This window comes from Corvus moneduloides, chromosome 15 (assembly GCF_009650955.1).
Source record: "Corvus moneduloides isolate bCorMon1 chromosome 15, bCorMon1.pri, whole genome shotgun sequence".
Lineage (NCBI taxonomy): Eukaryota > Metazoa > Chordata > Aves > Passeriformes > Corvidae > Corvus > Corvus moneduloides.
In genome coordinates, this window is record NC_045490.1 from 10,887,359 (window position 1) to 10,913,166 (window position 25,808).

At 41.1% G+C, this 25,808-nt stretch overlaps 3 protein-coding genes across 15 annotated transcripts in view; all 3 read right to left on the bottom strand.

The window, feature by feature from the left end:
* FNIP1 (folliculin interacting protein 1) overlaps positions 1-1,673 on the bottom strand; it is a 65,119-nt gene extending 63,446 nt beyond the window's left edge. The window contains 1 exon segment of the mRNA XM_032124781.1: positions 1,487-1,673. Coding sequence (XP_031980672.1) covers positions 1,487-1,575 — 89 coding nt within the window. The 5' untranslated portion in view covers positions 1,576-1,673.
* A 737-nt stretch (positions 1,674-2,410) lies between these two features.
* Positions 2,411-15,813, bottom strand: MEIKIN (meiotic kinetochore factor). Of its 6 annotated transcripts, none has more exons than XM_032124848.1 (14): positions 15,572-15,813; positions 14,027-14,114; positions 13,729-13,807; positions 12,657-12,717; positions 11,890-12,030; positions 11,337-11,453; positions 11,045-11,084; positions 9,771-9,832; positions 8,907-9,001; positions 8,406-8,579; positions 7,995-8,075; positions 7,319-7,474; positions 6,909-7,032; positions 2,411-5,689 (listed from the first exon to the last, which is right to left on the bottom strand). In XM_032124848.1, the coding sequence occupies exons 1-14, from the start codon at positions 15,744-15,746 to the stop codon at positions 5,643-5,645; spliced, it is 1,440 nt and encodes a 479-aa protein (XP_031980739.1). In that variant the 5' UTR covers positions 15,747-15,813; the 3' UTR covers positions 2,411-5,642. The 6 variants fall into 6 exon arrangements, with proteins under 6 accessions (XP_031980739.1, XP_031980738.1, XP_031980743.1 ...); XM_032124847.1 differs by having other exon boundaries at positions 11,337-11,456; positions 15,572-15,812; XM_032124852.1 differs by lacking the exon at positions 8,406-8,579 and having other exon boundaries at positions 11,337-11,456; positions 15,572-15,812.
* Positions 15,814-16,295: 482 nt separating this feature from the next.
* Positions 16,296-25,808, bottom strand: part of ACSL6 (acyl-CoA synthetase long chain family member 6) — a 104,066-nt gene continuing 94,553 nt past the window's right edge. For all 8 annotated transcript variants that reach the window (XM_032124817.1, XM_032124818.1, XM_032124816.1 and 5 more), the window contains 5 exons: positions 25,265-25,381; positions 24,866-25,009; positions 24,057-24,158; positions 23,027-23,098; positions 16,296-20,963 (listed from right to left, as the gene is read on the bottom strand). In XM_032124817.1, the coding sequence (XP_031980708.1) occupies positions 20,823-20,963; positions 23,027-23,098; positions 24,057-24,158; positions 24,866-25,009; positions 25,265-25,381 (576 nt within the window). In that variant the 3' untranslated portion in view covers positions 16,296-20,822. The remainder of the gene's footprint in view (positions 20,964-23,026; positions 23,099-24,056; positions 24,159-24,865; positions 25,010-25,264; positions 25,382-25,808) is intronic.

Consider the following 25,808-nt stretch of genomic DNA (forward strand, 5'->3'; position numbering starts at 1 on the left):
GGGAAGCAAAGACCTTGCCAAGTACTCACTCTCCTCCTTTCAACACGGGTGTGGATCCCCACATTTATGCCCCAGGTCTGCACTGCAGCTGTTGCATGAAGCACCAGTCTCTAGACAAACCCATCATGAAGGCAAGGCAAAAGGCACGACAATTATACAGAGCAGTCCTAGTACTCCTTCTCTTCCCCACCAAGGCCTCTGGTCCAGTATTAAGATGATTTGGAAAATAAGATGACATCAACATCATTAAAACGTTTTGTTTCTTAGAGAAGATCATTTAAAAAAGGATTCACCTCCACAGTGAATATCAAGAGGTGTGCAAGCAGCTCTGATCAGTGTCTTCAAAAGTTGTGTGAGCTCCAGGTAAGGTCCAGGAGCATGTCTTGACTCCTTGAGGACTCATATAGTCCCATCAATATTTTTTGAAAACCCTTGTGCTTAGGTAACTGCAGATACACTATTATCCATCTAAACTGCTAAATACTGCAGTTAAAAGGGGTATCCCACCACAGAAAATGAAGCCCATCAGTCAGAGATCTCCCGTTAGAGAGCAGCCCAAGGGCTGATCATTTGTAGGCAGTAAATTTCAAGGCAGCGGGTGGAAGGAGAGCTTCATCACACAGTTAGAAGTGCGCTTCAAGAAGCGCGTAACTCTTTCTAATGAAGCAGATTGTATTTGCATCCAGGTGGCAAACTACAGTTTAAAAGAATATTGCAGGTTCTCTCTTTGCCAGGACGCAGACACGGCATTTCTTTCGAGCGTGACCATTATTCACGCGTGCAACAGCACAGAAACTACCTGTTTCCAAGCACACCAGCCCGCGGAGGCCCCGGGCGAGCCCCAGGCCCCGCAGAGCACCCGAACGCAGCCTCTCCCTGCCCTGGCCCCCACAGGCCCGGGCCGTGCGAGCCCACCCGGCCCCTCGGGCTGCCCTGCTCCCCCTCCTGAGCTTGACCCCGCTCAGCTGATCCGGTGCTACTGAGGTCAGAGCATAACGAATTTCACGAAAAGCCCGACTCCTCTCTTGGCCAAAACTTCACGTTTTCTCCCCGTTCCTGAGGCTGCTCCCTGGGGACCTGCCCGCCTGTCGCCGTCCCCCGGACATCCCCCGAGGGACCCGCGGGGACTGGGGCCCCACACACGCCGGGGAAGGGGAGGCAGCCGCGGGCTGGGGGCGAGGCACGGCCCGGCGTTGGGAGCGGCGGCCCCGGCAGCGGAGGCAGCCGAGCGGAGGCACCGAGGCAGCCCCGACGTGGCGGTCCCGGGGGACTCCCGCCCCGCGCCCGCCGGAGGGGCCCGGCCGGGGCGGCCCCGGCGCTCCCCCGGAGGGCGGGGGACGGATCCCCCGGGGCTGGGGGGAGCGGGGCACGTCGCTGAGCAGCTGCCGAAGTCTGCCAGCCCCCGCGTCCTCCGGGCGGCGGAGGGAGCTCGGAGCTCGGCGCAGAAGTTTGGGGCAGGGGAGGAGCGCGGCCCCGTCCCGGTTACCTGAAGACACAGTCGTCGCGAGCGTCCCTGGTCGGGGAGATGAGCCCGTGCTTCTTGTTGAAGAGCTTCTGGAAGAGGGTGGGCGGCATCTTGGGGCGCCGCCGCTGCCCCCGCCGCCGAGCCGCTGGGCTCCGCGCAGCGCCGTCCCCTCGCCACGGCTAGTTCCGCCCGCCCCGCTCCATTCGGTGTCACAGTCATATGACAGAAATTAGTCACCCGGCGCTGCCAGGAGGGGAGGAAGGAGCGAGGGGGGGAGGGACGGAGCGAGGGGGGAGGGACGGGCGGGAGGGGGGGAGGGACGGGCGGGCGGGGCGGGCCCACGTGGAGAGCGGAGCCCCGCAGACCCCGCGGGGAGTTCGGGGTTCTCCTCTCTCACCCGCCTCGGCGGCTCTTGAGGCGGCAGCGGGTGCGGGAAAAGCGCCTGCTCCCGGCGGAGCTCGGCCGGGGGCAGGGCCGAAGAATCCCCCGGGGGGCGGCGATAATGCGCCGCTCTTGTGTTTTCCTTCTTCGGACGGAAGTTAAAGGCAGGAGCCCCAGGAAGGCGAGAGGAGGTCACGATCGTGGCATCAGATACATCTCGCGGCTGTACCCAGCGCCTTCGGGACTATGCGTACAGGGGTGCAGCAGAGAAAGGTAACGTCTTTTACCCCAAACCTCGAAAATCCAACTCCTGCCCGCTCTCCTGCCAGGTACACGAAGCGATTCGACCACAGCTGTAGCAGAATGGCTCAGCTCAGATGCACTCGATTCAAAACCTACAGGGAAGGTGGAACATGTGTAGTTGATGGCAGAGGAAGCCATCATTACAGGTAAAACATCCATCCACAAGATTATCTAGGACATAAAGCCCAGCACCTGACTCCAAAACAAATTATAAGAAAAAAAAAAAGTGTGATAGGTTTTGTAAAATGAAAAGGATCTGTGCCTTTTTGCAAAACTCTTTATTAGTAATATTTTAGTGAAATAAAAACCCTGGTAAGAGCTAGCAGTCTCCTTCAATGTCTCACTGTTCAGATACAACACTGCTAGGAAGTTTAATTAAGGACTGACAAAACTGACTCATCTGCTTTCCCTGGAAAATGGAAATTAAGCTAAAACAACGTTTGATGTAAGATTAAATTAAGCAGATTGTTTTTAAGGCATAATTTAACACGTGTGTAACATATCTACACAATGATTCTTCACAATCACCCCTCTGTAGGAACTTTGTTTTCCATCTACTAGAAGCTGTAGAGATAATTCTAACACAAACCAGGAATTAATGTTTAGATGCATCTTTTTCCCCTTGTTCTGTACAGAAGACACCCATGCCTGCTACAGATTTATACATGACCAATTTTTTACATCTTTTCACCATGTGAAAGCCTCCTGGCTTCAAGAGGAGCACATAAACACAGACTCAAATACAAAAAGTCCTCAGGGAACACAACAAAATGATAGAATTTTGGCCAGAATATGTAACTCAGCTTTCAGTAGTTTCACAACTTAGAGCAATGAAGATTTAGCTAAGCTCAAATGCAGTACAATTCAAGCTGATGGAGTCCCTTTAAATATAAGTGAACTTATGTGTCCATTCAGCATATTTTGATTTGGACCCCAGCCATCTCTCTTCTGTGTCTAAAGATTATGAACCAAATCAGAACCATTTATCCTCCACTGGCCTGTACATGTACCCTTGTAGCACTCCAGTACAAGACACATCTCCCACCATCTCTGGGTACTTGAAGTCAAAGTCTCCTAGAAGTGCACTTCAGATAACAAAAATAACTGAACAGTGTTAAAGAAAAACCTCTTACAGATTTACGTATAATAGATTTACTCAACATACATCTGCCATGCACAATTCCTGGTGATAAAGGATTATCAGAGTTCCTGCATCGACTGACTTGCTGGAAGCAATTCCATTCAAGCCATTAAGACTTCATCATGTCTGGGCTGTGACAGAGCAGTCCTGGAGAGACTGACACTGAACAGATTCCTCTCCTGAATCACTGCACAAATAACCTCCTCTGTCCTACCCATTAACTGGCCATGACCCATAACCTTTATCCACCAATATGGAAGAGCCAGTTTCCACTCTGAATGAAATTTTATGTAGTAATTTTTCAGCTGAAAACTGAACTATGGGAAAATGCCTTTCCTTTGAGAACAGCAGAACAGGAGCAGAGATTGTTGCAGCCTCAAAATGAATTTCCTTCCCTGGGGCAAAGAGCTAGCCTGGAAATTAATTACACTTTCTCTAAGAGTCTGACAAAAGATGGTAAGAAGCAGTGCCTTCATAACTGAACGGAAGGGCAAGAGATTGTGATGAATGATATTTCTGTCCTCCTACACAGCCGCATCACATCAAGAAAAACAAAAGCAAACCCCAGCAATATTCGGGCTGCTACAGCCAATTCCTTAGTTACAGACCCCATTTTCCTCTCTTGTACTTTCCAATTAGCTTGCCAGTATTAGTCTCTTTGTGTAACACTACCAAATGGCCTGGGGCAAAATAAGCATTTTTTCCTATGACTTCCAGAATACCTTTACAATAAACACATCTTTATTCCAGACCATCCTTTACTTGAATAATCATCATAAGCACAACTTACTAAATATGTAACTTTCAATTTTGCTTAAAGCTACATCAAGGAGCTCACCTCTGTCTCCTAGGGGCTCTAGATTCTTGCATAATTACTAGTGACTTAGTATTTGTAACAACAAGGATATTGATAATTAAAAGCATACCTGACAGGACTCCAAGGAGTTACTGGCAGAACTCAATCTACTAATGCTTAAAAGAAAAATAGCTTAATGGCATAATTTTTAACCTTGAGCCATACAGAATGTTTATACAATACTTATTCATAGACTAATCCAGCAGGATTTATTTGCACTTCCTTCTACCCCAGCCCAATGGGGAATAGATAATAAGGGTTTGAACTTTTGCAAGTATTTTCAAATGCAGTCAAACTAAAGTTGTGGATTTTGTATGTCTTCTTGTCAGGCTCTTTTTAGAAATACAGAACTATTTTCCAGGGTGATAACACTGAGAAACAAACTCAAACTTTTGAAAGCCATACTACCATTTTGAAACATTGAAAAACTCCCTTTTTGTCCAGAAAAAGTCTGAGTAAAGGACATTGTAGTGAGAACACTGTAGGGATCCAAATTACTTTAATGTGCAATGAATTCAAGTGGAAAAAAAATGTGTTTTCTGAGACATTCAGCACATTAAGAACAACATTTATGAATTAACAATCCACAAGCTGAACTGGAAGCACTGGGAATCTGACTTATGTGGACACAGTGTGAGCAGTAACCTGAAAATCCAGAATGTTAATATCCATTTCTTTAAACAGTTCAGCTAGTAAAAGGGTTTTTCTCAGCATTGTGTTCATGTAAGGCATTTACTTTCCCTAAGTCTGAAGCCACTAGAAGAAACAATGACTGAGAGATGTGATACTACAAAATATTGGAGATGAAACAGGAAGGACTCTGAGAAGGCAGTGGCTGGGCAGTGGATGTGCCCAGAATGGTGACACAGTGCTGATCATTAAGAGCCAATTCACAGTGATGATGGAGTGAAGATGACCTGTATTCATGTTCAGAAATCAGATTACAGCAGAACACACAGTCCTGTACCTCCAAGTTCTGCAGGCCTAAGCATTCAAGAAGTTTAATGGTGGCATACTATTCTGGCTCCCCAAGAGTACATAAATGCTTTCATAAACACTCCCAGGACACAGGGTTACCTTCATAGCCAATGTTAACACTTAAACAGAGGTCATATCTTTAGGTGCTAATGCTACTAGAGAAAACTAGAAATCTTGACAAAAAGCCAAAAGTAAATCCATTAATGCAATTTGGTCTGCTGTTCTTCAGTGACACTTTTTAAAAATCTAAACAAACTGAAGAATCATCTTTATGGAATCCTTCAGAATAATGCCCAGAACAGGATCTAGTTGCTGTACAAAATAATTTAATATCACATATTTGAGTATTTACTAGCTTACTGAAACACATAATACTAAATTTCAAACAACATATATGCAAAAAAAATTACAACCATTAATTACTAGATTAATTACTAGTTAGGAGTTCTGTTTTGTCACCCTGCCACAGCAGCAAGACGGTAATTTCTTCTGTTAACTCCTGCTGAGAGCCAAAAATCTCATCTCTGTTTACAGTAGATCCAATTTTTGGTACTTGTAATAGTATCTGGGGGGAAAAAAAAAGTGATAAATAATTATCAATAAAGTGGCACATTCTCACATGTAAGAGAAAGCTCATTGATCTGACCAGCTGTTCAGACATTCACTAGATATATCCAATGCTAGCATTTGTCTGGAAGAATCTGATCTTGCAGGTCTCATTTGCCAGTGAAGAGAGAACAATAGTTTTGAGTATATGTACATTCCTCTTGAAAACTAGCATCATCCGAAAGACTCCTTGAGCAGAGAATAAAACATCCATCATAAACCCCCCACCACAGTGGGTATAATTCCTCAAACCAGGACCCTCTAGAAAAGCAGTAAGAAAACCAAACTTTTGTTCTGACAACACCACTTGTTGATTGCTGATTCACTTGCCCACCAAGTACAACCTGTGTTCTGTATTACCACAATTTGCCTGGGCACATGACCTAGCATCCCAGTTCTTTCATCTGTACAGAAGCATTGCGTGAGTGTCATTAATTAATACATACACACACACTTACAAGCACTTCCCTGCATTCTAGATGCTGCATATAACTCAACTGGTAATACAGTAGGAAGACATTTGGACCTAAGATGAAAATTTTTGTGTATTCGGTATTTTTGAAAGCTGCCACACTTATGCAGTCTCTCTGTATTGAATTAAAACAGAATAGATGACACTTCATGAGAAACTTCACAAGATATGGGAAAGTGTGGGGTTTTTACCTCTGTTAAGTGATGAGACAGTTTTGTTCACATTTCTCATTTTTGTTTAACAAAAATCTAGGAAGTGAAGAAATGAGCTTTCCTTATGTTAAGGGTTTCAGGAGAAAGAACAGAAACCTTATGAGAAACTGATAGATTTTAAAGAAAAAGATTACTGATAACTTGAACTACTTGGGGGGGGCTAGTGAATACCAGATCTTAAGTTCAACTCAGGCTTACTCACCCTAGAAATAAAGCACAGAATAATAATAAGGCCTTAATTATAAAGTAGCCTATGACTGTATTAATTCCTATGCTAAAGATCCTTGGGGGAGAAAATGTTAGTGCAGTTTTAATAAAGTATTGTTGTACAAGAATACTATTAAGCCAGAGATTTGAAGTTTTCTGCATCTTTTACTCTTTATAGCCTTGCGATTTTTCCAAATATCCAGGCTTTTAAAAAAAGCCCAACAACCTTTAAACACTCAATTAACTAGTTAGCATCTGCACAGTGAACCAAGTCTATACTCCTTTACCTTCAGGCACTCCTTTGGGAAGGTGGAACTCTTTCCAGTTAACTGGAACTTGCTGGAGCTGGGAAGGCCTCTGGCCTGGTGACATTCTAATGATGGAGCAGACTTCTCGTCTGTCGCACAGAGGCTGAAATATTAATGACATTTCACTCACACAACTCTTCCCATTGAAGAAATGTTCTTTTAGCTTTCTTCTAGGGAAATTAGAGATGACATACAGATTTCAAGACATGTCACTAGAAAACATTTAAGACTACTTGTGTACACTCAACATGCTATTGGAAAGGGTGATAAAAAGCTTCAAAGCTTTAAACATTCTCTTCAGCAGTTTTAATACTGTAAGGATTAAATATACAGTACACTACAAATTAGCATGATAAAACTGGATTGAAGAAGTGCAATAAAATCAGAACCTTTAAAATATTCTTTTCTTCTGGACTTTGAGGAATAATTTCTTTTTCTGAGCTCAGAGATGCAGGAACAATTTCTTCTGAATTTACAAATGGGCCTGTGGTATTCGGGAACAGGTCTTCCCCAGGTGAGGCTTTGCACACTGGCGACAAGCTCAGCTACAGCTCCGTCAAAATACAAAATATACAGAAGTAACTGCCCAGTTAAGTAACAGACAATAATTCAGATTGGCTAACAGTTGTTGGTTTGTGCAAAAGATATTCTACTGCTTAAAAAAAATTATTTAGGGATTCAGCTAGACCCTGATGTTCTCTGTTTATTAGTATGCACTAGCTCGACTGTGCAGAGACAAGTGGCAGTACTGTACTACCTGTCCTGCCAAAAAATTCAAACTAGCATTTAAATACCAATTTTGAATCAAAGGGTTTGTGCAAGTAAGGATACTAGTGCTGGTTTTACATTACATTTGTAAAAATATAAACCAAATTCCTAGGTTGGGTTGTTTAGGTTTTTTCATTGTCCAGAATTTATCACAGTTTATTGTGCAATTTGCAGTGTAACATATGTATAGGCAGAAATGGAGTGTGCCACAAGGAATGGTTTCTTTGGTTTTAATCATTCAAAAAAAAAAAAAAAAAAAAAAAAAAAAAAAAAAAAAGGTATCAGATAGACACTCACATCTAGCTCTAAAGGCTGAGCATTACCGGGATTTTTTAGGACTTTATTTTCCTCCATGATTAGCATGGTGGAAGTCATTTGCTAAATAAAAACAGAGAAGAACTCAGTATCAGTTTCAAAGTCTCTGCTGTTTATTATTACTCTTAAGGTATTCTCCTAGTACACAATACTTTAGGAACTCCATTTAGAATTACTACTAGTTCTTCAGTACTGAATTCCTGTCATTCAGGGTTTTTTTGGTCTTATGCTCTCCAAAATTAAAACAAAGAATTAGTTTACTGCAGCATGGACATTTCAGATGTGGCACTTCCTGCCACTTCTCCTAATTAATTGTAACTTTCCTCAGGATTCACAACTCCCACTTCCATTCTATGCCAGTGTTAACCAGTGCAGCACAATGGGAATACTCACCACCACAGCATCTGTTGGTTTGGTTGGCAGAACTTCTGCTGTCAACCCCTTTGATCTGGCTGAAGTGTTTCCTGGGGAATCAAGCTGCCTAAACGATGACGAACCTTCTTCTAAAGGATTAAAACTGGGGGCTTTTTTCTTCATCCTTTTGGCTTTAGCTGTTTGATTATCATACTAAATAGTGAAACAATTACATTTTGTGTTACAAAGTGAATCCCTATAGCCTGGTAATCACTTTAGAGTCCCTCTGGCATAGTCAAGCTCTACACAACCCATTTCAGTACCACTGACAGCCAGTCTGAAAAACAGTGAGCTTGGGGACATCCATGACTATTGTTCTATCGAGAGGGAGAGGCAAGCTACATCTTCACTCTGCCCGGGCTGCAAGCACCCCTTTACAAGGGTAGCAGGAGCTACTATTCCTCTAGGTGGAGTTTTCCACCCATACAAGGAGCAAACCATTTGTGTTACAACCTTGCTGATTTATTAAGGATCTTTCACCTTGCTTTCCGGTCCTAACGGTGAAGAACAGCGCATACCACTTTTTAGGTCTGGAGTTCTCTCTCTGGCAGCTGTTATTTTACAGAGTTTTTTGCCTGTGACAGATTTCCGACACATTAATTGACTTTGAGACAAAGACAGCTACTCTCCACCCCATGACTTACAGGACGGTTTTCAAAGAGGAAAAATTCCAAAACACAGTTCCACCCTCCAATATAATGCTCATCTCCCTCTCCCCACCATCAGCACTGCTTTACTCCTCTCCCATTCCTTAAACAAGGCTGCTTATTAATCTTATGTTCACCTGGCTATTTACAGCTGGGTAAATACTGTTGGACCAGAGACCTGTATAATCACAGCAGTCTTTACCAGTGGCAACTTCTGCTGCCATTGCACTCAAAATTGAGCAGGTGGAAATTATGTGGTACCTGGGCCAGACAGAATCATATTGGTCACAGATCAGAACTATACTTACATCAGTGTAATCAATGTATTTGTGAGACTTATATGAAATAAGCTCAAGTAAAGAGCATGACACAAACAGTTCTGTTCTGGGTAAGTTAAATAAGAAATGTCAATTTTCATTGAGCATCATGGGTGATTAAATGGAAAAATGCAGGGTCTGAGACTTTAGTTGGTTGATTGTTTTTGTTTTCTTCCCCTAACACATTAATTAGAACCAAGTCTTATTTGCTGGGATGATTTTTCAATTTACACTTTCCCTTCTAGACATAACTGAGTTTAGTCTGTGCTGGAAGACAAATGACACAGTAGAAGCCTGGTTTAGATACTGTGCAATCATTTAAGTTTGGGTAGAATATTCTGTTCTCACAGCTAGTACAACTGCTTCAGGTCATATTTTACCTGCCAGCGTAGTTGAAATGCTTAATGCTGAAGAACTGTAATTGCAATTTGATGGTCTCTTTCTAGAAGAGGAGGAAAAAAAAAGAACAACTATTCTGAATGAATGTTAACATTGAAAAAAACTATTAGTAAGAAAATCCTAGGAAAATATATGCTGAGTGAAAAGGGATAAAGCTTATTTTAAAAAAATATTGTTAAGGAGTTGCTTAATCACCCTTTACAGTTATTTGATAGTTTATCAAGTCATACAGCTTATCCTGAGGACTGTTGCAATTTAAGACCCATAGAAGACTCGCTAAACACTTAGCACTTTGGCATTGTAGGACAGAACATATTTAAGGAGGATGCAGGTGAAATTAGGTTCACAAGAAAAATCCGAATCAACTGTGTAGAGATCTGTAACACTAAGATTGATATGTGTTATGAATGAAAATGTCTGCATGTAAGACTGGAAGGAGAAGCACAAGGGTTAAAAGAAATTATGCTGTTCCTTGTTCCTCAGGTTTCTATGTCAGTGCCTGAAGGCAGCTCTGTGACAAGGCCAAGTATGGAACACCCTTCTCTGTGATAAAACCTCACCACAGACAACCTGTCAGAGAAAACCTGGCACCCAACAACAGGGGGGTGTCAGCAGGGTCCCAGCACACCACACACACACACCATTCCACCTCCTGGCAGATGCACTCCAAGCAAGGAAACACTAACAACAGGCAGTAAGTCACCTGGCCCAAGGTTATATTATAAAGTCAGCAGCATTCCAAAGCAAAGGAGCACCCCATGTAAGCTGGTGATTCCTAAAGAACATAAAAAACCTGCCCAAAAACTGATTTTTCTCTGGGCAAGCACAGAATGTCAGACTTAACGAAGACTTGACAACAGGTACCCTTCACACTCTACTGCACAGACAAGCCTGGCCAGACCACCTGAGCACACACCTCTTGCTGTGACTGAATGAAATCTGACAGAATTAATGCAATTGCATAAAAGCAGCTTATTTAGGGATTTTGTAAATAAATGTCATCTCCTTCCATAAAATCCTTCATTGAGTTCTCTTACACTGACTTCCCTCTTCCCTGACCAATTTCAAATTCCACCAGCATCAAAGTTAGTGAGGACACAGGTAGCTGAAACTCCACAGAAGTGTTTGCAGGAGCAGAGGCTTATTTGTACTGGCCTTTCTTTTAAGTATTACTCAAAAGAGAAGAACATTTCTGCTCTTCTGAACATTTAGCCTGAATATTTAGGTCCATCAAAGAGTCTGCTGTAGCGATTACCTTCTAATGCATCGGTCTGGAAAATCCTCTGGTACAGGTTCTAAAAAAAACCCAAAACATGAAAGCTAAACTTTAAATGAAAAAGGTATGCCAGCTTAGACCAGACAATTTTTTAGTGCAAACTAAATTAGAAAGCACAACATTAGAAGCAAACACAGACTACTAGCAAGGAGCTGCTCTCCATTATGCAGACAGACCTTACCTAAAATCATCATTACATATTTTATAAAGGTTCCTCACACCAGAATGAAATTTGTTTATAATATCCTCAAGTATTGTAGAAAATAATTACCTAATATTGCTGAAACATTTGAGATCTGTGGTATCTTATCTATGGTCACTGCTTTGCTGGAGTCCAGGAGAGTAGAGTTCTTGTACTTGCTAGGGTCCACAGAGTAAAAATTGCATCCTTCTGGACATGAAAAAATGTAAATGCAGACTTCTTATGCTGAAATTCAAGTTATTAAATTTGTGACCAAACCGAAAGCAATCACATTTGCAGGACAGGAACTAAAAAGCAAAATTAAAGCATTGTCTTGGCTCAAACAGCTGCAGAAAAGTTTGGAAGGAATTTGACTGAAAGCACATTTGTGGGCCATTCCCAGTAAACAGCTTGTGTCAACCATGAATACTGTAGGTTTAAAGTAGGATTCAAATTACACCAGAACCTGATTCACAGCAGATTAGAGGACAGATACACAGATTCCATGTTAAGCACAGGTTTATAGCAAAGATGTAACCTGGTAAGTCACACCAAGGGAGGCAGCTAGTCTTTCTATTGTAGATAGTCTCCTCACATTTTCTACATCAAATAAAACTTAGAGTAAGTCCCCCAAAAGTCTCACCTGAATCATTATCTCTGAACGTTTCAGGGGATGAATAACTCTTCAGGCTGTTGCTCATAGTGCTATAATCTACAGCTGAATCTTCATCTAAATACTCTATGAGAAAGGTGGAAACACCTGTGGGAAGAGTAATTTCTGTACCTAGAGAAAGAGACAAAAAAGGTGGCTAAAAAAGGTCTACCATCTTGTCATGAGGATTTCCTTATCTGAGTTTCATTCCTGTAATGAGCTAAATATTGTCATGTCAGTATGAGTCATAATACAGTTAAAGAAGCAAACAAAGGGCATCCTTTGTTTACTTCCATACACTACCATAAGCTAAGAGAAGACACCTTCGCTGCCCAAGGTTCACAAGACATACCTGAAGAATTTAGCCTCTAGTAGGGTAATTCTTAAATAGGTCACAAGCTTTTAGAAATGCAGGTTTGAGTAAACTGAAGAACTCGTGTCCACAATTAGTTCTGTCAATGATAAAACCAAGATCATGTGGTTTCCAACACGCTGGGCTCAAGACTATCTCAGGGGCTGTAGGTCTGTCTGTGCTGCCTACAACCAATTCAGGTGAGCCCAGTCACATGCTGCAATAAGAGACAGAATTCCAGCCAGTGGTCTCAAAACCTTCGCTTTCTAATATCACAGTCAGAACCAGAACAACAACAGCACAGTACAAGACCAGTACTTTTATAGAAATAAAATTATATCATTAATTTTACATTTAGTTTAATATAAATATATTTAATAATATAATGTATTGCCATTATACTCACTTGAAGTCACTTCAGCATTCTTCAAACTTCCTTTACTTTCAAAGTTGATTATTTTGGATTCCTAAAGTTAAAAGATCAATACAAACAACCTGAGAAAACGGACTGTAGACAAAGAAAGGCATTTAAATATCCTACATCAGCAGATGCTGAGAAAACTCACTGCCTAGTACTTCACCACTTAAGCCTGCTATTCACAGTGTAATTTGTAGCAGGATTTTTCATGCACATTAAAATACCTGCAATCTGACTTACAGCTCTAAAATTCGTGACAAATACCCCATCATTTGATCCTACAATCTTTGCTGGATGAGACTGCCATTGAAGGCATATTGACATCAACTGAACTTAAGCACAACACTGGTGGAGTAATGAATTTCACTGCCTTTTATTTTTTTTTTTTCAGACACCCAGTCTCACTTTCAGAGTCCTACACCATTTCTGCAAATACAAACATCTGTAATGTGTAGGCAATAGATCCTACAAAACTAGGCATTTTGTAGAAAATGTAAGTAATTGGTAGAGTCTAAAGAAGAGGTAACATTTTAAAGAAAAATAGTTTTATACCAGTATCACCTGAGCCCTTTGCTGCAGCAGATTTCAGTTCAAACACACCTGGTTCACTATTCTCTTGCCACTGCAGTATTAACTGTCCTGTAACACTTCTGCACCATCATCTCCAATCACTTTGTTCCAGTTTTAATAACACAAGAAAGAGCAACAGCAATCTGTCAAAGGTCTGTGCCTGACCTAGAAGTGAGCAATTCTCTGGAATCACACTCTACTGAGATCTCTTCCACCAAACACAATTCCTACAGCCTTGCCTCGTTAAGGATAATTAGTATTGATGTTTTCTCATGCTAACAGCAGCTCCAACGGCTTTTATTCTGGCAAAAGATACAGAAAATGTAATCCAAAATACAGGACCAAGTTCAGCCTGAAAAACGTCACACGGGCACACACACACACATAACTCACAGGAAATTTTACCTGAATAGAAAAAGAATTTAATATGTCACATTCCTCTGATTTATCTTCCATCACTAGTACATAAAAAGCAAGACAGCATTCTCACCTTCAGTGGTACACTGCTTCCTTCTGGTTCTTCTTCTTTTATCTTGAAGTCTGTTGTTCCTCTGACATTCACTTGATTGCTGCAGTTGAACAGAACCAAGTTCGATCACAGAGCTACACTGTTTTAGACAAAGGCAACAACTCCAAAATGTCTTTACGGGCTGTCAATAAATAATCTGACAAATATCAGTGCACTGATAATTCAAACACCATTGCTCCAAGAGCCATCTCACAAGGCAAAACAATATAATTTACTAGCAAGTTTTAACAATGGTGTGTTTGAATGAGTTCTAGCTGACCTTTGGTTGCATGAAGAGCTCTCTTCAGTGTATTCAACATTTTCTTTAATTTTTGGTAGGTTTTTCCCACTGAGCTTTTTCTTCAGGCCTAGAGAATAAATATTTAGTTCAGTAATGATAATTTCAATATTAGAATTTAATTATTTTTTCTAACGGGGAACCTTTACCTGTTCCCACCTTCCACACCCATAACACTTTTTGACCCTATTATCACAAACAATGTAAAATCTGAATTTGCTTCTTTCAGCAGTATATCAAGACAAAACAAAAAACAGACTTAAAGAAATACTTCTGGTGTTTTAGAAACTGGTTGATTAAAAGCAAAAAAAAACCCCACCACCTTGGAAGCAACCTTTACCTTGATTCAAAGTAGTTTGAGTATAAATCAGTTTTAAATGGAGTTTATTAAGAGTACCAAGGATTTCTACATAAACTGGTCCTCACTGTATATAATCCCAAATGGCATTAATGACACAATTAATCAGAAAGCATCAAATTTCAGAGTCATATTTTCTTATCCTAAAACTAATTTTATGTTATTTAGCTTTGTGCTTTTCTTTCATTATCCAAGAGCCACAAACAGCCAAACTTTCCAGAGTTACACTTTTATGACCACAAAGGAGTGTCCAGCCCCGCACTAAAAACTGGGTCTGAAACACTGCATTCTCCCAGGGCCACACAGAGCCCTTTGGTTGAAGCTTCCTGGGAATTCAGGACAGGATGATATATGGACAGGACTCATCCTTTTCCTTCTTTTTTTTTCACGGATATGGAAGACCTCCAGGCTGCTGGTTGCACCCAGTCCTGTGCACAGGAGCACTAAATATATACAAGAGCAGGAGCCAGCAGAGCAGGAACAAGGCAAAAACAAATGTTCACTGTACCCTCTAACAGCAAAGCTTTACTTTTAAATTACTAAGATCAGCCCAGTATCAAGACATCCCACGCTGGTCTTCCCTATATTCTGTCAGCCTTTGCTTGATTCCCATCCCTTCCCTTGAACTCCATTTTTTTCTTAACAGGTCTCAAATTCTTAGCTTCCTATCTGCTGCACTGCGTTCAACAACGAGGCAGCTCCTTTTGAATAACGACTTTACGCAATTCTTACGGTATTCTCTCAAAGGTGAGCAAGGCTTTTGTCTTGCCATTTCTAAATGTTCCCTTCCAACTTGATTAAATGGAGGGAAGGCACTTTACAGAAGGAAAAATCCTTCCTATTGCTAACTAGCAGCTAAATAGAACACTCCTGTTTCCAGCCTGCTTTCTCCAAGCCGTGAGGAACATGGATAACAAGAAACCCCTTCCCAACCTCACACAGGACTCGCTGCGCTGGGCACAGGTGTGAGGAACAAACCCTTGGGGGGGGACACCGAGATCGCTACTACGAAAAACCTTACCCGGATTACCCTGCCTAGCATCTTTACCCACGAGAACACACCGGACAAAACACAGCGCAGGGTCCTGTTTCCCCTACCCTTTCCCGCCAGTACCGGCCCAGCCTCCTGTACCCCCCCCGCCCCGCCGCCGCCCGGGAGAGGCGCTTACAAGCGGGCTCGGGCCCGCGAGGCCCCGCGCTCCCGAACAGGCGCCGCCGGCACGTCTGGGAGACACCGGTCCGGCTGCCCGGGAGAGTGGTTGCCCCCGGCAGAGGGGACGCGCGGTGCTTCTTCCGCGGTGCCTTCCCGGCACAGGGGGCACGAAGCCCGCGGTCCCCCTCCATGGCGACGCGGGCCACCGCAGCCACGCCCGCCCGCGGCCCCTCAAGCGGCACCGCCCCCAGCCCGCATGCGCGGGGCGGCAGCACGGGGCCCTCCGTAAAGGACCGGCCCCCGTCAGGCAGCCTCTGTGGGCAGGGACACCTTCAGTGGACTGGGCGGATTGGGTGGCTCCGTGCCCCGTCCGACCCGGCCTGGAACACTCGCAGGGGGCACCGCCCTCACAGGGCAAAAAGTCGTGTATGAAAATGGAGTAAATAAATCGTTTGTGTGATACTCCCTGTACTGGTCAGACCCCGTGTTTCAACTTAAATTTGTAGAGAGGAGGAATCTCGTTGCTTCGTTACATGAAAAAATAGAGCGTATAAAATCACTGAATGATTTGGGTTGAAGGGACCTCAGAGATAATCCTGTTCCAACCCCCTGCCACGGGCAGGGACTCCTTCCGCTACACCGGGTTTTTCCAAGCCCCATCCAACCTGGCCTTGGACACTTCCAGGCGTTTCTGGATTTCCAAGTTAAGGGAGATACAAGTGCACACAAAAAAAACAGAATAGAGCCCGAATGCTTTAAAACTTTATTGGTTTAGACACAGTCTGAAAAAATACTATGCATTCCCAACTGTCAATTCATATTAAACAAGCATATACATTTGGTTATATTATTACTGATTTAAAAATTTAAAAAATGAAACCATTATAGAAAGACTGCTCCATCTTCGGAGAACTTTGCAACAATTTGTTCTCATAGGAGATTGCTAAAATCAGTCTACGTTCCAATATTCCTTTGGTTGTTACTTTATTTTACATAATTTATTATTTTTATTTATTATGTTTAGTTTAGGCACACATTCCAAATGACTTCATACTGATGGTGAGGACAAAGTACTGGAGGAAAAACAGATTTTATAAAAGAGCTTTTATTGTATGTCAGTTCATGAGAAAATCTTATGAGCAGTCTTGAAAAAGGTGGAAATTTAGTTCTTTACAAAAGTTTCCATAGATGACTCTTTGATATACAGGCTAATATAACAAAACTGAAAAATCTTTAATAACAGTTAAGATTTTTTTTTACACAAATGTATATGTTAAATTTTACCCCCTTCCCTTTCAGTTCAAAATACAATAGGCAACACTTACCAAAACGCCTCATTTGTTGGCTGCTTGTACTTTGCTAAAATACATAACAAAGAGCTGAAATGAAGGGCTTAAAGGGACTCCAGATGCCTCAGAAAACATTTTTCTTTGGAGGAATTCAAGGGATCTAAAACTTCCTCACTTCTGGGCTACAGGCATCCAGATTTCTTCTCTGAAAAGCTTCATTGTTTCATAGGAGCAAAGCTGGTATAGATACCACCAGATGTGCAAAATACTGAAGAACATCAATTCCAAGAAGAAACAATGATTTAATTCTGAATTTTTTTCCCCGAGAGAAAACCAAAGTGAACTAAAGATACAAAAAGTATGCCAATAGAATTGCCTCTAAATAAAATGCTTTTCCAGTTTTTCTCTAAGGCATCAAGAGGTCTTTAAGTAACCTATTACCATGCAAAAATAGTATATTCTTTCCCAGTTTACATTCATCTTGTAGCATTTATTTACATATAGATCAGCAGTTTGTGCTTTTAACACATGTAAAACTAAAAAAAAAATCTAAGTTTTTTTATTTCAGATATTTAATCAGATTATTTTGTTACACACAAGGATTTTATATTCATGGCAAAAATGAGACTGGACTTTACTGTTGGTGATAGATACTGACTAACAGTTAGGACAGATTGCAAAATGCTACTTTATCAATAAAAATTCACCGTCTCTGTCTCACCTGATGTGCATCAAGCATTTTAACCTGCAAATGTGCCTTTCACAACAGAATTATTCCATGTATTTCCTGCCCACATGGGGTTAAAGACTCTGGTCTAGTTTCTGCTCACACTTTGTGCATTTTGGCAGAACATATTTTTCTCTGTGCAATATATCAAGCAAAGAACATACAAAATATATAACTAAGCAAGAATCTCTTCCTGGAAAATGTATTTTATTCTGGTTTTTTATATATAAGACAATCTTCCAGTGATTCCATAGGCATAGCACCAGGCCCAGGAAGCACCTCCCATGTTTAACGTCCAAGAATGCAGTATTGTGACAGCAAAACTGACTGCTAAAAGAGTCTCCACTCTTTAAGATGAATAATAGAAACTAATTTTGTAATTAGTTATCTTAAGGTGAAAAAAAAAACCAAAACAAAAACAACCTAAAGCCAAACAACTGGTTATTGGACAGCCCTGGGGATTTTTCCTTGGTGGTCACAAGAAGTGTTTCAGTTTAAGAAAGCTCAATACAAAATAAATATTCCCGGAATTTGAAGAGAAGCAGGATTGAGCCTAGCTCATGCCTTATGCATGTCTCCTTTCAGGTGTTAATCTCTTACAACATCATTATGATTAGAGTGAGAGAGAGTGACCTGCAGAGAAAAATCTGATTATACCAGTAGAAAAGAGAGCTTTTAGTTTATTTATATAATTTTTCACAAGTTCTGAAAGCATTCACAGTTTTGGTGTGACAACAATTTCTCTCAGCTTTTGCATCATCCAAGTGTGGCCAAGTCTGCATTTTTTCTTTCTTATTCTTTTGGTGTTCATATATTTGGCTCTAGTGCATCCAACATTTTGCATCACATACCAAAAGAAGAATAATAGATATATTATTCAGCACCATGTATGTAAAAATAACAGCCATCTAAGCTGTAAATAAACTCATATTGGGATCTTCTATACTTATACAGAGTTTAGTTATCTCAAAAAGCCTGAAATCATCTTAGGAGAAAAGTAAATTAAATTCAAATGGCAAAAAAATATCAGTGAAAAATAGCTTTTCTCTACTTACCTAGATGACTAGGGGTTTTTTTTATTTTAAAACTCTCGCATTAAAATAGGAAATTATACTGAACTTAATTCTCCATTGTTTTGAAGGTTGTATATGTAATGACTGTCTTTTGGCTGATACAAAAAAGGATATGAACTACACTCCACTGAGATGAAAATCCTTTATGACTTGACCTAAAGAGCCAGATTTTATGCAATAATCCCTATCCTATAGATGTGGTGCATACAAATTCCCCAGGGATGTTGTTGCAGCGTACCTTGGTGAAAAATGAATGTATGATCCCATCAGATCTCAGATATTTCTTTACTTGCTTTGGACTGGTATGAGTCATTGCACTGGAATCAAATGAGGAATCAGGCACATAAAGGGATTCAGACAAACTCACAGTTGATAAATCAAACTGCCACATTCTTTGAGTCATTATGTTACTGATACAGTTTCCTATGTATCATTTTATTCTGAAATCACTGCAATAAATCAGTCTTTGTATAACACTAACTCATTAATTCTATTTATTTAATTTGGAAGCATGCAATGGAACTTCAGAGAGAAAATACTGCTTAGATTAAAAATTTAAACTGTTAGCTTCAAAAGTTTACAGTGGATTCTACTATAAGAGAGAAAATAAGTGTGCTTCCACTGTCCTAGCAAAGATCTAGCAGGCACAGCTCCATGCTAGTATGCACTGGTGCAACAAACATTAGTTAGTATAATACACACAGATATTTAGGACCCTGTTTAGCAGAAAGAAGCCACCAACAGTCCAAGTATTCAAGCAACTTGACATGACAGTTTTCTCTTTGTCTCGTCCCATGCTTTGTACCAAAAGAGAGTTCTAGAGTCTGTTCCTACTCATTGTGAGACTTATCCCCTTTCTGATGACCACAGAAATCTAAGGTTTCATCCAGACAACTTGCTGTTTATTCCAGAGAGGCCACTGGAAGTGATGTCAATGGGATTTGATGCTTCCAGATGTCTGAACATACAGACGTTTCCATAGCAGGCCTTTCTGCCACCACATCCACTGTTCTGCCATACACTGACACCTTGCACAGCGACAGCTAACACAGCCTTTAGCCCACCCCTGTGGGTCTTTCGGGGCAGTATTCCTTCCCCTTCCATGGTCAGACAAAGGATGCCCTCCACTGCTGCACCTCAGGCTGGCATTTTCCCAAACCCTTTCATTTTGCTAAGCCCCATCCAGAATCATAGCTTATTCCTTGTGCTCCCTTTCTTTAGCACTGTTTCTGAATTGGAGTTAGTCCAGCTGGACTATGCAGTATTAACAGCATGTAAAGTAATAAATTAGGGATTGGGAGCATAAGGATTATTGTGAACTCCCACCTAAAGCCACCACAGAGCCAGCGATGCTTTTGCAACCTTCTCAGTTTGAGCAGTTCAGATCTCCATGACTGCACTGGACTGAAGGAGCCCTAATGCAGAAACAGCATACCATGGATAAACTGTGTTTGGATGAAAAGGAAATAGAGGGAATTCTATGCTACCGCTTCCTACCCTGTTCTTGTAATTTCAAGGTAACATTAATCCACTAGATGTAATATACTAATAGGTCTATTAAGTACAAATAGTGGGAGATTCCTTCCTATTTCTATTCTGGTTGTTAGGTCATCAATGATTAAATCAAATCAATGTCATTTATGTCCTGAAAAATATAAAAACTATCACTTATTACATAAACCAATATCTAGCTTGAAGTTCCAAATCAGAGAAAATAGAGTTTTACTTTCACCATCAATCACTGATTATTTGAGGTAGACCACATTATTGAATTATCCATTATTTTAGTTTCTAATATATTAGGTTATATACAATCAAATATCAACAGACATAAGTAAAATTTTCCCTATTTTAATTAGAAATGCTTGTAATTTTAATAATATATGCTTCCATAATTTACTTGGTCATAGATTGAAATTTCTGCGTATTTTGTGGCAATTTAGCGTAATTCATAGCAGTGCCCTACAGTGTGCCTAGAGTAAAAAAGAAATTGTATCACACCTGATGGCAAGAAGAAGGGAAAAAATGCTTAGTGATGAAATCCTAGAAAAATGAAAGGCTCAAATATAAGATTCAGATGCTTATCCATTTCAGCAGTGTCGTTCTGGCTCTGTACTTTTTGAGTATTATTCTAATATTGCTATGAAGTCCATCACTCAGGAGATTCTTCCCATTATTTCAGATGGAGATGCTTGAATATAGCTCTTCTATTTGTTTTTTGAAGTAATCTCTCAGTTCTGGTCTCTTAGCCTTTAATGTTGGTGTCAACAAACCGTTTTGCACCGAGAACATATCAGAGTGAATATAAATGGCTTTGACCTAAAATACAAGACGGATGTATTTATAGCAAAGGTTACAGGCATCACACTCAATAAGCATTAACTTTTTATGCCAGCCTTGCGGTGCTTCCCTCCGGTGGTGCCTCAAGTCCAGGGCACTCTTCTGCTGAGTCCCCAGGATTTCCCTCCCCTGCCCACAGAAGGGGGCTCTCCAAGAGAATGAGCACATAAACCTCTTTTCTGTATGAAACCAAGGGCAGAGCACAGCAAGGCAGCGCACAGGGACAGCGTGATACCATCACTGCAGTTTCACACTGCTGAAAGGCAGTGGGGGTGAGGGCAAGCGTGGGGAGTTGTGCTAGGCAACTTCACCTTAACCCTACTGCAAAAGTAAACAGCACTGATTCAATCTTGCAAAATTATTGTGAAGCTTTGCAGGCACAAAGCATGTACACGATGATCATCTTTGTGGAAGAATTTTAGCTAATTAAAGTGACACAAATCTTTTAGACTGTGCAAACGGCATTTCAAAAGGCTGCCCTTGTTCGAAGCAGTGGCTCTGAGCACAGCAGGGAGCCTGGCAGCACAGATGGGAGCAAGCTTTTCCTTCCCATGCTGGTGTGGGAGAAAGCAGAAAACTGCTGCGTGACTGGTCAGAGTCCACCGATTTAAGACAAAATTCCCAAGCCATCTGCTGCTTTTGTGATTCCCCAAGCCAGACTGCTTTGCAGTTTGTTCAGCTGGGAGTTCCAGGAATATAGGCTGAAAATCCATTTTCTATTCCTTTAGATATGTGATTCATCTTTCTCTGCAAGCATCGTGGTCCAGGGCCACCCCCCATGACATCCTTTATAAATCAGTGTTCGTGCTATTAATGCTCCCCCATTTGCTGCACTGGCTTTCAGAGCCTGGAAGCTGATGGTTTTAGAAGCCAGACTTGTCATTCCCAAGACAGAGATCCAAGCTGCAGAAAAGGATGAGGATGATAAAGAGTATCCCCATAAACAGGGGATCCCATCCCATGGGAACATTAGCCACAGTATCTGGCTCAAAGTTTGGTTTTAAGATTACATATTGCAACAGAGATGAAGTTTTGAAGCCCTTTAGTTTTGAAAACTGTATCATGTAGTTTTTATTCTATTCTATTGTTATTTTATTCTAATTTTTAGAACGATGACAAGGCTTTCCTCACTACTTTATACTTTATTAATTGAAAACTGCTGGTAGAATCGATTACTTGAGGATATTTTATACTGTGAAGACCATGGCAGAGGCAAACAAGACTTAGTAGCACAAAAGATTATGTGCATTAAAAACTATGTTTTACACTGAATTATTTTAAAATAAATTTTTTGCTATCATTCCATTTGCATAGGCAACTGAGAAGTTAAGATTAATAGGGCTATGTTTAATGATGCTTCTGCTCCACTCCGATATGGTGAATTACTCATTAGAATTATCACCCAGAAACAGTCTAAACAAAAGCAAAATTATGCTAATTATATGTAATGAATAAGATGTTCATTTTTTTTAACAGAAACAAGCATTTGACATTTTAAAATGGGGTGGATAATTTTTCTGTGTTTTTAATGCTATGTAATCCATGGTTGATTTCAGATCTCCTTCTGAAGTGTTTGTAGCTCTATTGCAGAAATATTTACACAAGCACCAGGAAAGAATTAGTGCCCAGACTGAAAATAAAGAAACCAGCAGCATTTTGAGGTCAGGTATAAGCACAGTAATTAGTGACCCAATTTCTAACAGAGCTTTCAGTGTCATAAAAGTCAGACTCCTACAGATGTTTATCTTGACCTCTGCTTGTCAATCTGGAGAGTATCCATGTCCCCAGTTTAGACTTTGACCTCTGCACCCAAAACTTTCACTAAATTTAATTCAAATTTCAAGCATGGGTGGGAAGCAGAATCACAGCAAATACATTTTTCCAAAGGAATAAATACAACTTGCTAGCAATAAAGCTCTTTCCAAAAACATCATGTACAGCTGCAACAAAGATTTCTAGTAACATAACATATGCTGACAAATCCCTCTTCTATACAGACAAATTGCCTGTCTGACCACACTGAATGATGTGTTTAATTTTACCTGCTCAAAGGATTGAAGTCCACTCTCCTTCCCTAACCGTACCATGTCTTCCATTATCGCTTGCTGCAGTTCCTGCATTAAAACACAGAAATTCCTCATGAGCTACCACAGTCACTGTTCTCCAAAAACATGTTTCTGAGTAAAGTTCAAGTGCTTTACTAACAGCTAATGTGTAATTAGCAAAATTCTATTAAAGTGCATAAACATTAAACTTGAGTGTGGTGATGTTAAGTCTCCCCTTGGTATGAAAAGTAAGGTTCTGTTTTCAAACCAGCTATGTGACCTAGCTGTTAAATTTACAATCCTTCAGCCATCTGCCAGACTTCAATGCAGAATTATTGCTCACAGACACCAGTGGGATGGTTCAGTGGCATCAGTGTTCACTGATGAGATCCAACGCATTTCCTCAGTATTAGAGAGCACGTTTTTAAGGCTGGGGTCCTTTTCATAGAATCATAGAATGTCCTGAGCTGGAAGGGACCCACAAGGATCATGAAATCCAACTCCCAACCCTGCACAGAACAGTCTCAAGAGTCATACCATGTGCCCTAGAGTGTTGTCCAAATGCTCCTTGAGCTCTGTCAGACTTGGTGCTGTGACCAGTCCCCTTGGGAGCCTGTTCCAGTGCCCAACCACCCTCTCTGGGAAAAACCTTTTCCTAACATCCAACCTAAACCTCCTCTGACACAACTTTAGGTCCTTCTCTCTGGTCCTGCTGCTGGTCACCACAGAGAAGACCAGTGATAAGTCTTATTTAGTTGTCTTATTTAAGAAATCTAAGCAAACGCAACCTCTCCTCCTGCTGTACTGTTGTTCTCTGCAAGACAGACTCTTGGCCCCCCACACTAGAGCTGGCAGAGGTCTGTACCACCAGTCAACACACATCACTGGATCCAGGTCAACCCTGCTGAATGTTCAGTGAGGAAATAATTCTTGTCACTGAGATCATCATTCCTAGACACAGTATTGTGCACACATAAGGCTACCGCAAAAAAAAAAAAAAAAAAAAGTCTGTACTGCAGATATGAACCTTATTTTTACAGAGTTCTGCATATGTTCCTTCAAATCCTCTTTTCTTTGCCCAACCTGGCATAACTTCGGAATCAGGCACCACAATTCCCACCAGGAAAGCCTGTAGGTAAAGGAGAAGGAGAGTTGCAGGCGAAAGCTGGACCACATTCCAGGCTCTACATTGAAGTGAATACACAAGTCAGCTGAATTTCTGCATGTTTACCCCTTCTTGTTTAATTATATCAATAATTTGCTAACATATCATCATGAAGTACATTCTGATGTCTGTGCCTTTTTCTCAGATAAACGGTTGTCTGTGACTGTGCATTTACCAGCAGGTTTAATACCCTCGTTTGGGTGTGTGTTCTTGGACATTAATAACTCACATGGCCCTGCATGCCCCAGACAAACTCTCATGCCAAGGGAAGGCTCATGCTTGTGAGCCTTGAATGCAGAGGATGAATTGCCATGGTTTCAGAATCTGTAGGTGTGTGTATAAATGTGCAAATTAACAAAACAAGATGTCAGAATGGGCAGGCAGTGTTGGGGGGCAGCAATGGCTTTGCCTTTGCTTGGCTTACCACAGGCGTGGTGGCAAAGGACAGCACTGGAAACCCAAAGAGTGACACCAAAGCCAACTTAAAGGCTTCATCTTTGGCCACAGCATTCTTTAAGCTGCTCAGGGTCCTGCCTAGCTGGCAGCCAACTCCAAAGCAGGAGGGAGACAATGTGGCGTGATCCACTCACATTTTCCCTCTATTCATGCCCAGCTCTCTGTCTTCTAACTACAAAGAGTAAAGTAAGATTTTCTGAAAACTGGGTTTGTACCTGCAGGCTGTCTCCGTGGACATAGATTTGAGCAACAGGGTCACTGCGGATATAGATATTCTCTATCTTCTCCGGTGCAATATATTCTCCCTGAGCAAGTTTAAATATATGCTTTTTCCGATCAATAATTTTAAGGGTCCCATTCTGTTAGGAGAAAGAAATGAGAATTCCCAGAGAAGTTATTTAACCACAGAACTCAGCAAGCAGTCTGTCTTTAACAGAGCTTTCAATTGCCTGTTGTGCTTTCAAATGCTTCACTGACATATCGAGCTTATTCTGCCAAATATAAACTTAATCCTGTATACAGATAGACCTGCTTGGAAACCTAAGTTCAGTCCTCTAAAATTTACATGGGATAATACAATTGCCATAAGAACTCTGTGTGTGTCCAGTACGCACAGGTAACCATTTTCCAATGTCTCCTGTGTGAAGCCAGCCCTCCTGGTCCAGTGCCTCAGCTGTCCTCTCTTCATCTTTCAAGTAACCTTTGAACACATTGGGTCCTTTCACACAGATCTGCAAAACAGCCAGGGGTGATGATGAATTATTTTCTTATTCTGCTATAAATACAAGTTAAGTAGTAACTCACAAAATTTGAAATATTTTAATGACTGTGCTCCATGAAACTAAAATAGATTGGGTTATTAAACTATCTATGGATTTTTTTTCAAGCTAATGGAAATATGAAGTAGGGTTTGCAAAACTGATTTGCTTGAAGTTGATTTGCATTCCATTTGCAGTTAAAAATAACCAAGTTATTGAAATAAGTTTAATTTTTGGGTAGTATAGAAATGACAGCAATGTAGAAATCACAGCAATTCAGCTCTTAGCTGAACTAATTAATTCAGTCTTAGCAGTTCAAGGAATCAGGCTGGAAGTACTGCCACAGCTCCTTTTTCATTAATTCTTTGCTGCTCTACTGTTAAACTGCCATTTTCCTTTC